Source organism: Argentina silus (genome assembly GCF_951799395.1).
Source record: "Argentina silus genome assembly, chromosome: 4".
Lineage (NCBI taxonomy): Eukaryota > Metazoa > Chordata > Actinopteri > Argentiniformes > Argentinidae > Argentina > Argentina silus.
The window spans coordinates 13,860,420-13,873,795 of NC_139658.1; the positions used below are offsets into that span (position 1 = coordinate 13,860,420).

The 13,376-nt window shown below is 43.7% G+C and overlaps 1 protein-coding gene across 1 annotated transcript; it reads right to left on the reverse strand.

Annotated features, from left to right (window-relative positions):
* Positions 1 to 7,644: 7,644 nt before the first annotated feature.
* On the reverse strand, positions 7,645 to 11,484 carry mych (myelocytomatosis oncogene homolog). Its single transcript, XM_083668042.1, has 3 exons — positions 11,187 to 11,484; positions 9,548 to 10,129; positions 7,645 to 9,122 (listed from the first exon to the last, which is right to left on the reverse strand). The coding sequence occupies exons 2-3, from the start codon at positions 10,116 to 10,118 to the stop codon at positions 8,533 to 8,535; spliced, it is 1,161 nt and encodes a 386-aa protein (XP_083524168.1). The 5' UTR covers positions 10,119 to 10,129; positions 11,187 to 11,484; the 3' UTR covers positions 7,645 to 8,532.
* Between the last annotated feature and the right edge of the window lie 1,892 nt (positions 11,485 to 13,376).

The following is a 13,376-nucleotide window of genomic DNA, read 5'->3' on the forward strand; positions in this document are numbered from 1 at the left end:
CACACATACACATAGCCCACACATATGAAGAAACACCAATGCTGAGTACAATAATCATTTCACGCGACCACATATCATTATCACCTTCAGTTCTTCACCTTTACAACTGAACTGCTAAAATTACTCATCAGAGGGGCGTTGTTTGTTTAAAGAAGAAAAAAGTCCCCTCGGTAGATGTGTGACAGGAAACCCATGATGTTCTCTCTTCTCAGTGCTGTATTTTTAACCTTCCGCGCTTGTTGACACAACAGCTCAGTGCCTCTTCAAGCGTATAGCCTGCACTTTCCCCTCCACTCACACTCAACTCTCTCAGGGCACTTTGAAGGGAAATTCCTCTCATAACTGGAGGCATCGCATCGGCAAGGCCTTACAACGTCAAGGAGACACAGGTCCAACAAGTCTGCTACCCCCCAAACCTCCATTACTGGTTGTCAAGAACACAATAAACAAAACAAACACTTTGAAAAGATCATAAACCTACTTGCCTGGCATGCTAAACCACCCAAAAGTGGTCTCACCTGTAGCTCATAAAAGCTCCATTCTCACATGACTTTTTTTTTTGTCAAACATTAGCCGTTTCTGTTAAAGGGAACCTTTTGGGGTTGCAGCAGTACAGTATGATATTCTGATATTCTTCAGGGAAGCAACATGCTTGGGAGTTCTCAAAGGATGTCTGCTTCAGTTCAGTGCTTAGAAATGTGCATAAATTTGTCTTGGGGAGGAAGAATGGCTGCGGCAGGGACACACACAGTGTGCCCCGAGGATCAGCTACTCACAGAGAGGGAGATGGCCTCTCTCCACTCCTAATTCCTTCAGGAGAGGGAGGGGCCCTCCCTGCTGCACAGCCCCCGCTGACAAAAGACCTTCATGGAAGACACTGCCGCTCCACTGGAGAACAGCCATGGACGGTACCAGCCCCAAACACTTGAAAGTTTCAGGACCGGATGGCTACTGTTTGTGTGTGTGTGTGTGTGTGTGTGTGTGTGTGTGTGTGTGTGTGTGTGTGTGAGTGTGTGTGTGAGGTTAACCTGCGTTCCCAGAGAGTGGCTGCCCCTTCCCATCGCCATCAGGGACGGAAGAACAATGTTGGGCTTTGAGGCTGGGGGCCCGTCGGCACGCCAGAGGCCCCCAGTAGCACCCTGCAGAGCCCATAGAGACACTCAGAGACACAGAGAGGAGAGGGAGTGTGAAAGGAGAAAGGCGCTCCGGTCGGTTAAGAAAACGGGCACCTCCTCCTCCCCTCTCACGTGAAGTGTTGCACTTCTTTGCAGTGGCATTTATCTGAATGATTTTCGAACCATTCAGCAACATAGCTTTTACACTATACCCATGTTACGACAGTGGAGTAACTTATTTAATTTTCGATATGCAAAAATGGCATGCATTTGAGGCTAAATATGTGTGCATAACTTGTTTACTGACTTGACTGATTTACAAGAAAGGTCCTGGTATGTTTATTTTGAGTCAGGATTTGGCCTCTAATTTACTTTCCCGTCTGTTTTCGATGTAAATACAGGAGTATGTGTTCAGTGACAACTACAGCACAAATACACAGGTCACATTGCAGTTGTAGTAACTCGCTAATTACTGAGCATTTTATCAAAATGGCTTTACAGCTTAGCAATGGATATGCACTAAATACAGCAGGCTTATCATGTCTTGTTCTGGAAATCTACTAAACTGCATTATGACTGTATAGTATAACTGTAAGTCACTCTAAATAATCAAACTCTATGAATGTATGAAGGTAACTCTCTAAAATCAAATCTTGAATAAGAGAGAATTATCAATATACAGTATGCTCTTAGTAGTTGTTTTCACATAGTGTTACGTACAAAGTAACTCCTTAATTCTGTGGTGTAACATAAAGAACTTCCTCAATGCTTCTGTAACAATGGCCTGTTCCCCTCTGTCACTCTCTCCTGATTAGAAGCCTATTAGGTGAAGGAAAAGACATTTCATGTTGTGGTAAGAAAGGTCCTTTTTATGTTGGGAAAGTGGATCCAGAGTGACCTTTGACCAGTGGAGGATTTGGGATCATTAGAGGATGACCCCCTCCAGCCCCCCCAGTGACCCTGGCTGATCACCCCAGGATTAGTGCTCTCTGACCTAGGGCCCATGAACCCCACTAGGGGGCCTCACCTCCAGGGCCATCCCCGGGGGGCGGGGATGACAAAGACCTGTGTGTGGGACTCCACACACACACACACACACATACAGTGCCTTCGGAAAGTATTCAGACCCCTTTACTTTTTCCACATTTTGTTGTGTTTTAGACTCAATTTCAAATTGATTAAATTAAAATAATTTGCCATCAATCCACACACAATACCCCAGAATGAAAAAGTGAAAACAGGTTTTTAGAAATGTCAAATGTAAATTTATTAAAATTGAAATAGAGAAATACAAGTATTCACACCCTTTGCTATGACACTCTCAAAATTAGCTAAAATGCAAACATGTCATAAACAAATCACTCAATAAGTTGAATTGAGTCCATCTTAATACAAGGATAATAGTTCATGCAATTTTGGAATTAATATCTTTGTTTTTATAGGGTCTCTGATTTGCATAGGGATCAATTACACACTGTGTGGATCAGGTTGTCATTACAAACTGAGCATATTTCATAATTTTCTCTTGATCCTGACAAACTCCCCAGCATTTATTGGCCACTTATTCAAATACCAACCAAATTTGAATGACGTCCTTGCCCTGTGGGTTTCTCTGGGGGTCTTCTTGTGGCTCAGTGCATCTGTGGATCATCATTTGTCTTGCTGTCACCCCAACCCCCACTTGGCCCCAACTGTGCTCTGGTCATGTTCTGATGGCTGAGGGATTGGAACACTGTCTGTCTCTATGGAGTTCAATAGGAACTCCGCACCCTGAAGGATTCTACTACTCTGTGGGTTTCTCTGTCATAAATCACACACACACACACACACACACACACACACACACACACACACACACACACACACACACACACACACACACACACACACACACACACACACACACACACATACACACACACACACACACACCCATACACACTGGATGGAACACCCACTCCTGCTCAGTCTGAACACACACCTGTTTCTATGCTCTCCGCACATAACAACATCCCCTAACTCTGACCCCTCATCTGTCCACATCCACAACTCCGAGCTGTCTCCTGCTCAATCAAGTCATTGTCTCTCAAGCATGCTACACGAGTGTGTGTCATTTCTATGTTAATGCCAAGACATTCTAACTATGACGGCTACAGCTGGGAGTAACAGTATGTCCACTGAATCATACAATGTATACATACTTACAGTAACACCTAATCAAAGGTGTACAGTCAATACTGACTCATTCCAACGAGAAGCCGTAAAATCAGTAACTCTAAATCTCTTCATCAAAATCTAGATCCAGTTGGCATTTCCAATCGGTATTTCTAGTCATTTTTAAGATACTCAGCGCTTGAATTTGAAAAACACTTGGTACTGCAAAGTGTGACCCCATGTAAAACTGTAAACTGTGCCATTTCCTCCCATTGACACATTATGGCTTTGGTCATGGGGGGGGGGGGCACTTTGAAGGAGTTTGGAGAGGTGTTTGTCAGACCCTGTTTGAAATTCAGCCAAAACCCCTTTCATGTTTTAGTGACTTAGGGGGATTGGTGAGGGGAGGGGGTGGTGGGGGTTTGGGATCGGGGGGGTAAACAAATATAAACAGCACACAGAAGAAACCCCCTCATCCCCCTCCACCCCACCCTACCCACACCCCAACCCCTTATCCCAGGGAATCCTCATCATCAGCATATGGCCCTGTACCAGAAACAGCCCCCCCATTGTGACAACCCAGTGAAAGAGGAACAGACCTCCGTTAGCCTTTTTTTTTTACTCGCTCCACACTTTCACTTCTCCATTCCTATTCTGCTCCTCCTCTCTTCTCGTACTGTAACATAAGCTGGGCGTTACTGGGCTGGCCTGGTTATACATCCACCATACAGCTGAGCTGAGCTGAGCTGAGTTGAGTTGAGCTGAGCTGAGCTGTACTGGGCTGGCCTGGTTATACATCCACCATACAGCTGAGCTGAGCTGAGCTGAGTTGAGTTGAGCTGAGCTGAGCTGTACTGGGCTGGCCTGGTTATACATCCACCATACAGCTGAGCTGAGCTGAGTTGAGTTGAGCTGAGCTGAGCTGTACTGGGCTGGCCTGGTTATACATCCACCATAGAGCTGAGCTGAGCTGAGTTGAGCTGAGCTGTACTGGGCTGGCCTGGTTACACATCCACCATAGATGCTGAAAAGGGCAATGTAAAAAGAAACAAAACAAGTAAGGTTGGGGTGGGCCATGTATTGTGTAAAGCCCAATACTGTAGACAGAGATACAGAACCTCAAGGGTTCTTATTGGAGCTCTTGACGCTCCTTCAAGCCGTTACCACCTGTGGCCAAATACCAGAGCTGCCTTCACACTGAGAGGACTTCTGTTTTGAGGTGACGCTCTTTCGCTTGTAACCAATTCCATGAAGCACAATAAATACCAACACAGCGTACAACATCAGATCAAATCTGTTCTTACTTGAAATAAATGTAAAATAAGATCAAACTAAAAGAAAGAGCAATGGGTTTTCATAAATCCTGATCTATCCTTTAATTTCAAATAAGGATAATCTGACTGGAGGGCATATGTAATCTCTGTGTATCTGGGCATAAGACCTCAATGGATATAAGGCCCACATTAGTTTTCTATACAATTTATTAATGCACATACTGTACAGTATTTGTATCTTCTTCTGTCTTTTTTTCAGTTTTATGTCTTGTGTCACACCACATTTTTGGGATGTTTCTCCATAATGATGCTTAATACACCTTAATCTGGGTAGTTAATCCTTCCCCTCCTCCACAACGCCTCCAGTCAACCGCAAACCCAATCAGAGGACGGGCTCCAACACATCCCATCAATCGCAATTGTTTGACGTATTTTACATGTGAAAGCAACTGTGAAATCCTTCAAATTGTGCGTTAAATTGTGCACACCTCAGCTCTCATTGGCATGTCAGTGCAAAGGCATGTGCTCGTTTTCTGTCTTGTGTTCATCTACAGTGTATTCCAGACGCGGATTGAGAAAAACACAGATGATTCAAAGACATGAATCATTGTATTATTCATGCAGCATTTGGTATTTCCCCTCTGTCTTCTTCATCTGCCTTCAGATCTTGTTTTTTCTCTATTCATCTGTGGCACATTTACTGGACGCACCATAAAAGAAGCTTTATCTACCAAACTGTGGGTGATTCTGTGGCAAAGTGTGGGACATTCAAGGCATTATTGATGATAAAGCAACTCTATACTCAAGCATGATTTTCATTGTACCTTTACAATCTGTAATAATCTTTAACAATGTTCTTTAGAAACTAGGGTAAACAGCATTAAATGTCATGGCACGCCATGCAATTTGGAATATTACAGTCACACTTAAGAACTATTCACTCTCACTCTCTTATTCTCTCTCTCCATGATCTGATTACCTTTTCCCTCACATGTAACTCACATGAATCCTATCTAGAGGTGAGCCCTGAGAGAGATTTGGAGCCTGTACGGTTCAGGGCGCAAGCAGGTTTATATGCATCTCTTAGTCTCTCCCAGATGTGTGCCTTTACAAAGACCCGCTTTTGATCTCTCTTGGAGGTCACAGTGTTGAGTGTGAGGCTTGTTTTAAAAGGGTTTTACTTAAGTTTGCACACTCAGATTGATGTGAGCTTTTATGTGGATGCACAGAGCTGAACTCCCATTTATCAGCTCCTGCTTATGAAATGTTGATAGTGCAGACTAGGTTCTGGTGAAACTGTTGCTGGGATGATGGCGGTTACTGTATGATTTTGGAAGGTTTTTGTTTGCTGTAATCTCTCACCATTTAATTTTTTCCTCCCACTACCTGAAGGCAGATAGTTACTAAGCAGTGCAAATATCTAATTGATTGATAATAGTAGGCCTGCAGTGTATATTACGTCTAACCTACACCTCTCCTCCCCCGTCCCACCTCAGTGTCTGCAGTCACACAGGAGCCAGTCCCTTGAAGCAACCAACACAGCATTAGCATTCTAAAGGACGACCATCCCACCCCCACCTCTCAATATGGCCCCACACAACAATATCCTGCATTCTCACAAGCACACTTGTAGGAGTACTCAGTCGAGTCTCCACTCTTCACACCACACCATAGCAGCCATGCTCCAATGACTTAGGACACAAAAGATAAAAGACAGGGGACAAAAGAACCAAGACACCCACTGGTATTCATAGAAGCATATGATGATGATGTTGATGATGATGATGATGTATGGGGCGAAAGTTGTATTGATATTCGCTTTGTTCTCGTGAGCTTGAAGAATGAAGTCAGTTGCTTCACCTGGTTGAAAAGTTGAGGATTGTAGTTGAACGTGTGGCATCTGCAGCCTTGTATTACATTAGAACATCTTATCCCTTTTTCGGTATCCCAGCACCTCTAGTTTGGAAAGGAAGTCAGTATTTTTTGGAATAAACTGACTATTTGTTGGTAATGTAACTCAACACCTTTTTCTAAGCTTATCTTTTATGAGGCAATAATAAGTTACAGGCTGTCATCCACCTCTACTCTTTCAGGAAGCTAACTGTTAAGTTAGTTAAGTTAAGTTAGTGTTAAATATTTTAATTTCAGCATTCAATTTACCTCTGGACCCACCAGGATTCCCCAGTTAATTCATTCCATTCTCACCACTCTGTATATGACAGCACCATTGGCTTATCCTAGGATAAGTTGTTACTATCTGTTCATGCTAGAAAGGATAGAAGCATATCACTTGCTTAATTTAAATGCAATGTTAAGCCTTAACCCCTCATAAAGACCTCTCGTAAAAATCTTGTCACTTTTGAAGATCTAGTGACTCCCCCAGCCAGGTCACCAGCTAACCAGCCAGTTTAGGAGCGTGCTTATGACACGGACCGGAATCGCATTATAATCCATAGACATTTGACAGCCTGGCCTGGCTCACCCTCTGAGCTGTGGCTTGTAGGTAATAGTTCACAGATGAGCCGATGTGGGCCATCTACACCACGGTGCTAGAGCGCTTGCTACTCCAGACTCTGTCTTTCGTTACGTAATGCAGTTACGAGTTCGTTACAAGAGCCAAAGTAAACTATGGTGACAGTTCAGTGCAGGATGTGGGGCACACGGCTGGGTGGAACAATTAGCCCACATCTGCTGTTACAATAACCACCTATAGATAGCTGGCTTCCCTATTCAATCTCATGGAATCACGAGAATGTTGCTCTATTGAGCAAGGCTAATGCAAATGTACTTTATTCGACTGAATATTTGTCGACTGTTGTGGAAGGGAACATAGGTAACTTTACGGATAACGTCAATGTGTATGAATGTCGCCTTCAGGCAGTTATAGCTGGTAATATACCAGACAGAAAAACATAACCTTTCCAGTGTGAAAAAAACATTACAGGTGAACCAAACGTGTGTTGCTGTTATCAGCCTTCATTGGAATGTGATTATCTTTCAACTATGGTTGAGGATTGAATGGAATGTAAACCAATGTATAATAAATCCAGTAATCAGATTATTGTCCATTATTTATTTTTACATTATAAAAACCAAAGTGCTGCTGATAAAAGAACAGAACTTTTTATTTTGCAAATGGACCAAGAAAAATACTAAAATAATTTATGATACATAATAAACAAACAAATTTACAGGGAAAATCTATACAGTTGCATTTAAGAGGAGCAAAATAAAAGCCAGGTTGGATACCTGGTCGAGGTAGGTCATGCTTTTCAACAAGTATAAAACATTGTACAGGTATGGAGTCGATAACAGAATGCATTTCAAGGCATGAGAACTGCATTGTTTCACAATAACAACACACCAAATTCCTACCAACAGGTCAGGTCTTTCAAGTTCACACAAGTAAACGGAAGATGTCTAATTAAAAAGAAAAAAAAGGTGTTAAGACATTGACAAATTTTGCATTGAATGGCAATAATTGGCATACATTTCATTCAACCCCATAATTAGAATACAAACTTTAGATCCAGCCCAAAGTAAAAAACTATTTAATGAGAAGAACTGAGTTATTAACGTGTGGGGGAATGTGATAGTCCTTAACAGGTTCAACATTTAACTATTTGCTCCTCAAATGGATACAGATTATTGTACAACATAGGCTGTTACATGTAGTCTATGAACAAATGACTTTGGCAAATTGCTAGGACAATAGACATAAATATTTATCTGGGCTGAACATGGACCTGTCGCTCCGAACCAAACCTTTTTAACAGTTATAAGTCTCTCTCAGCAACTTTCAATTCCTCTTGAACAGTCTGCAGTCAAAGCAAGTGGATTCCACCATGCATTGTTTGTGTGTGTGTGTGTGTGTGTGTGTGTGTACGCACGCTCGCTCATGTAGCATCAAGTCTAGTCCAGACCTTTAAACTGGTCTTTAAAATGTCCCATTTTGTACTCCTCCTCTAACCTCCACAGACTGTCCCCAACTACCTCCTGAGTTGCTCAAGTCTGGCTTTTAGCAGCTCCTGCCTCTCTCTGAGCTTGTCCTTCTTGGCGTTAAGTCTCTTTCCCTCCAGCTCCAGCCCCCGGATGCCATCCCGAGCCCTCTTCAGGATCACCACCTTGGACGCCTTGTCATTGTTGGACAGCTCGGGGACGTTGTCTCGTAGCCGAAGGAAACAGTTCTTCAACTCGTTGCGCCTCTGCCTCTCCATCACGTTGTGGGTGTGCCTCCTCTCCTCCTCGTCCTCCACCTCTGGCGCCTGCCTGGAGCTGGACTGCTGGTGGTGATGATGATGGCGGGAGGACGAAGAGCTACGCCCTGAGCTGTGGTGGCGGCGGTGACGGTGTCTGTGGGAATCTGTGGCCCGGGAGCACTTGCTGTGGGACCCTGAGGTGGACGAGGGCTCGGGGCGGACAGGGGAGGCGGGGCAGGGGGCAGCGTAGTTGTGCTGCAGCTGGATCTCCAGGTGATGGCGCTTGAGAGCACGCTGCTGCCTGCGGCTCTCCTCTGCAGACTGGGAGAGGGAGGACGGGCTGTTGGACCGCTTCACTGTCACCACATCAATCTCCTCCTCTGTAGAGAGAATCACACCGGGTTAGATCAGGAGCTAATAGACCTTTCAGATGCAGAACAGATACATTTCAGATTCTGTTGATAAACTGCCACCTGCATTTTGATAATAAGCTAACTGCAATTATGTCATTTCTCTGTTCATTATTCTTATTTATTATATGCTTGAATATTGACACAACCCACAATTGCCCTCATCTTTAGAGCGTTTCACCAGAAATGTTCGTCAGAATTCAGTAGCCCAACAAGTTTGCGGAAACAATTTCGCTTCCCTTCAGGGTATTAGGTATTAAGTTATCACGGTATTATTTAATTTTTCTTAAATATTCTAGTCACTTTCCTTCCGCTCCTCTAAAAAAAAACGGTATAACCATACATCGTTATCGCAACACAGTTACAGCTTATGTGCACAATGAAAACCAATTTACCAGAATCACTGGATGAATACGTCGAGAATTCTCCTCCTGCAGAGCCGTAGTCTGAAGTCGACTCGCTCGGTTCCTGACTGTCTGGTTCCTGACTGTCTAGTAATAATTCCTCGTCATCCAGAACTTGACACGCCAGCGCCGCGCTGTGGCAATCCAACGTGGAACCGGCAATTTCTTCGAAAATGCTGGTGTCGATGTCCGAAAGCAGTGGGCTGCTGGATAGCACAGACGATAGCTTCTCCTCCATAGACTTATCACCGAGAACATGCCATAAACAGTCCTCGGACTCTTCTGGCTGCTGGTCCTTAGAACCGGTCGCATTGCCGTGGCTGAAAATGTCACAATTCCAATTCAGTTGAAGGTCTTGATCTTCCAGGAGTATTTCCGAAACGTAACTCAGCTGGTCCTCCTTGGAAAGGGGCTTACTGTTGAGCCCGGCTTTCATCGGTGGGGACTGGGGCGGCGTGGGTAGCGATTGAAGGTCCTTCATCAGGCTCTGGCAGAAGTCGTCATCAAACAAGAGAGGCTCTGAGTAGAACCAGTCTTCCTGGTTGGAGAAACTCTGCAACATTTTGGCAGAATCTGGAAAAGTGGAGCGGAGAGGCAAGTTGTTAAAATCTTGCTTTCTACTACACCCGTAACCACGCGCTACTACTCAAAATCAGTTTAGCAGCCTATAGGCGTATATTCCAAGTGCTGTGAAAGTTGTCAAGTGGTCTACTAATCAGCCTACAAGCACAATGTTATATTAATGTTTACAACCTACGCCCCGCCCCGGGGGGGGGGGGGGGGGGGGGGGTGGTCATCTGCCCCCCCCATGACATCATTTAAACAGCTGGAGAGCTCAACGTGACTTCCCCAAAATTGCTTCAGGTAAACGTCAATAAGACGGCAACAAGAAGGCGAGGTATTTAGATAAAGCACACTCAAGACACTAGCAAAGTTAAATACCCTATGCAAAAATGTAACGCTGATGTATTGCGCAATTGACCATGTGGCACTAGTAGAGATCCTGGAACTGTCTGATTAGCAATTTCTCCTACTCAACTGCGCCCATATCAGTATTTGCTTAACCGACTAAGCAAAGATTTGCAATGGAACTAGAAAGCTAGCGTCGAACGTGATAACTAGCTATTAGGTAACCAACTAAAATTGCACAAGTAAACGGGATGCTGGCTGGAGCTAAAACCTTCACCAACTACTCCTCAAACAGCCGTTGGATAGACTTGTGGCCATCATTTGATTCGGCCGGCTAGTCGAATTAAAAGCTACATATCAAATTGCACATACAAATAATTTGCCTTAAACAAATGTTCAAAGGTAGATTTCCTTTTCTCAATAAGTTCTTTTTATATATACATTATCGTTGACTCCCATCACTCTAAAGCTGAACCAAAAAAAACACGTGATGCAGAATATATAACCTTTGCCATGCATATCAATTGGGTCCCTTTAAAACACGTCTAAAGAACACCAGTCCTGTAAAATCATGCAAATCTGTCAAATACAGTAAGTTAGTTAGCAGTTCAGTAGCTATAACATGTGTGGTGCTGCTACCGGCAAATACGTGAAAGCCATGTGAAGAAAAAAAAAGCCACGCTGACATTGCAGCCAACAAATCTGCAAATCACTCTGTTACCTTTATTCTGCCAGGAAGATGAGAAAATGATCAACACTCGTACTGGGCGACTCGATAACTTCCAAATAAATGTAACTGTGGCCAAATAATGTAATTTTGCATTCAATAAAGTAATAGTAAAAGCTCAACTGCGTCTGATCTACCACGCATCTTGCGCTACACACGTCGGTGGGTGTGGCGGCTGGGCCCAGATAAGTATATACGACCACAGCGCAACGGTATTCTTCCGCAGGATATCGCGCCAAAATGGAAATAGCGAAACGGTACACTTCACTCCCAAAAATACACCGCGGCAATACTATGTGTATTGTATCGTTTCATAGGTGTCTGCTCGGAAAAGACGTGGAAAACACAAGCCTAGAATAACGAGTTTCAAGGAAGGATCTATGTTGCCACCGACGCGGATGGATATCTACTTCGCATGCCAATTATGGAATTCCAAGAAATGGAGGCGGGTAGTACAGATTTACACGTGTGAGCTCACACAAAAGCCGGGTGTCTCGCCTCGATCGTAGTAGCAATGCGGCACCGCTTGTTCTCGCCGGCATGCATGCATGTATGTATGTGAATGGGTTTACGGCGATCACGTTGGTTTCATGTGAATGCATTTGACCATTAGCTACGTTTCCTCCTATCAGGCACAGCAAAACAATATATATCCCACTGTTAATGGCTAGAAACTCCTAAATAGCATGTGAATAATAATGATTAGGATAACGAACATTGAATCAGATTGAAGGTTAAACGGATAGGTAGATGTACCGTGCTGTAGTATTCACGTTGCTTATATAAGGAGAAGGGGTAGGTGCTTCCGGCGCTACACGTGCAGAGGGCGTCCCCCAATCACGCAGCGGGGACGGTACAGTCAGCCCCGGTTCACGTGATTGCTACATGGATGGAATGCATATTACAATTGGTTGTTACAGTCTGTATTCCACGGTTTTTTTTTTTTTTTTTTGCAGACAGACAGCCGTAGGACACTGAATGGCTATTTCTTTCCCTGAGGAAAGTTACATTTAGCGACCACCGAATATCTTAGGTATTTCGATTCTCTAGGCATTTCGATTCATTTTTTGCAGGATGCAACAGCAAATGCATGGTATTCCTCAATTCCTCAATGCATGGTATCAATAATGTCATGCATCAGAGGAATTGCTGCTCAATTTCATGTCGGTGAATTACAGTTGAGCCTACCCAGAGAGTGTCCTCTGAGCCTACCTATCGGCAGAATTCGATACAGGCTAGACTGTAGACAAATGTGTCAGCACGTGTACATAAATGTCATGAACAATAGTTTTCCCAGCTCAGTCTTTGTGCATGCTGGCTGGACCCACCATATCCAATAGTATCTGGCTCAACATAAACGCATTCTCGAAGAGTGGGTTAATGTGCCACCTAGAGGCGGATGACAGACTGGCCCACTGAACTCAACAAAGCCCCATGGCTCAGATTATGTCAGTCCATAGCAGGATTGTTGTACAACCCAACAGGGCTACTTATTGTGATTTCTAATTATATAATTACAGCTGGAGAATACTGTAGACATGCATGCATGGATTAATAGTGACATAACAAAAAATGGTATATAATATTATTTTATTCCCAAATGTGTCCCCCATCCATGAACTGCTTATCCACACTCACTCCTATAGTTACATAGTACATACAGCATTGAATACTCAAATTGTCATTAAAAGTTCTTGCCAAATTGATGAATGAACTATCAAGCTTCCAACATCCATGACAGGTCCTCCAGCCCATGATTTTGGCTGGAGTAAAGAGTGCCCATGACAAGGTGTATTCTTATTTTGTGGAGGTGATTTTGAATCACGCTGACATGATCAAGTAGCCCTGCCTGAGACATGTAATCTCAAATTTGGCCTTCAGGTCTCGATGATGTTCTCTTGGCATTATGGTAGAAGCTTGAGTCTTGTGGGAGACCCTGGTTTGAATCCCACACATCACACTTAGAGTGCTTAAAAAGTATACAGAGAGTAGGGCACTCAGTGGTGTAGCACACTAATGCACCTTCCACATCATCGCAAGGTCCCAGGTTTGACTCTGGCCATCGACATATCCTGCATGTCATCCTCCTCTCTCTCTCACCCATCCTTACTGTCAATCTCTATTGTCTCTATCCTAATAATAAAAAATAAAAAAGTATGCAGAGAGGAAAAACACATTCAATAG

What these genes read in the sequence shown, in the direction of transcription:
- mych (XM_083668042.1), bottom strand. Translation starts at nt 10,118, where the DNA reads ATGTTGCAGAGTTTCTCCAACCAGGAAGACTGGTTCTACTCAGAGCCT. An exon ending in GTATTCATCCAGTGATTCTG is followed by an intron (nt 9,123 to 9,547) that starts GTAAATTGGTTT and finishes TTCTCTCTACAG; the next exon opens with AGGAGGAGATTGATGTGGTG.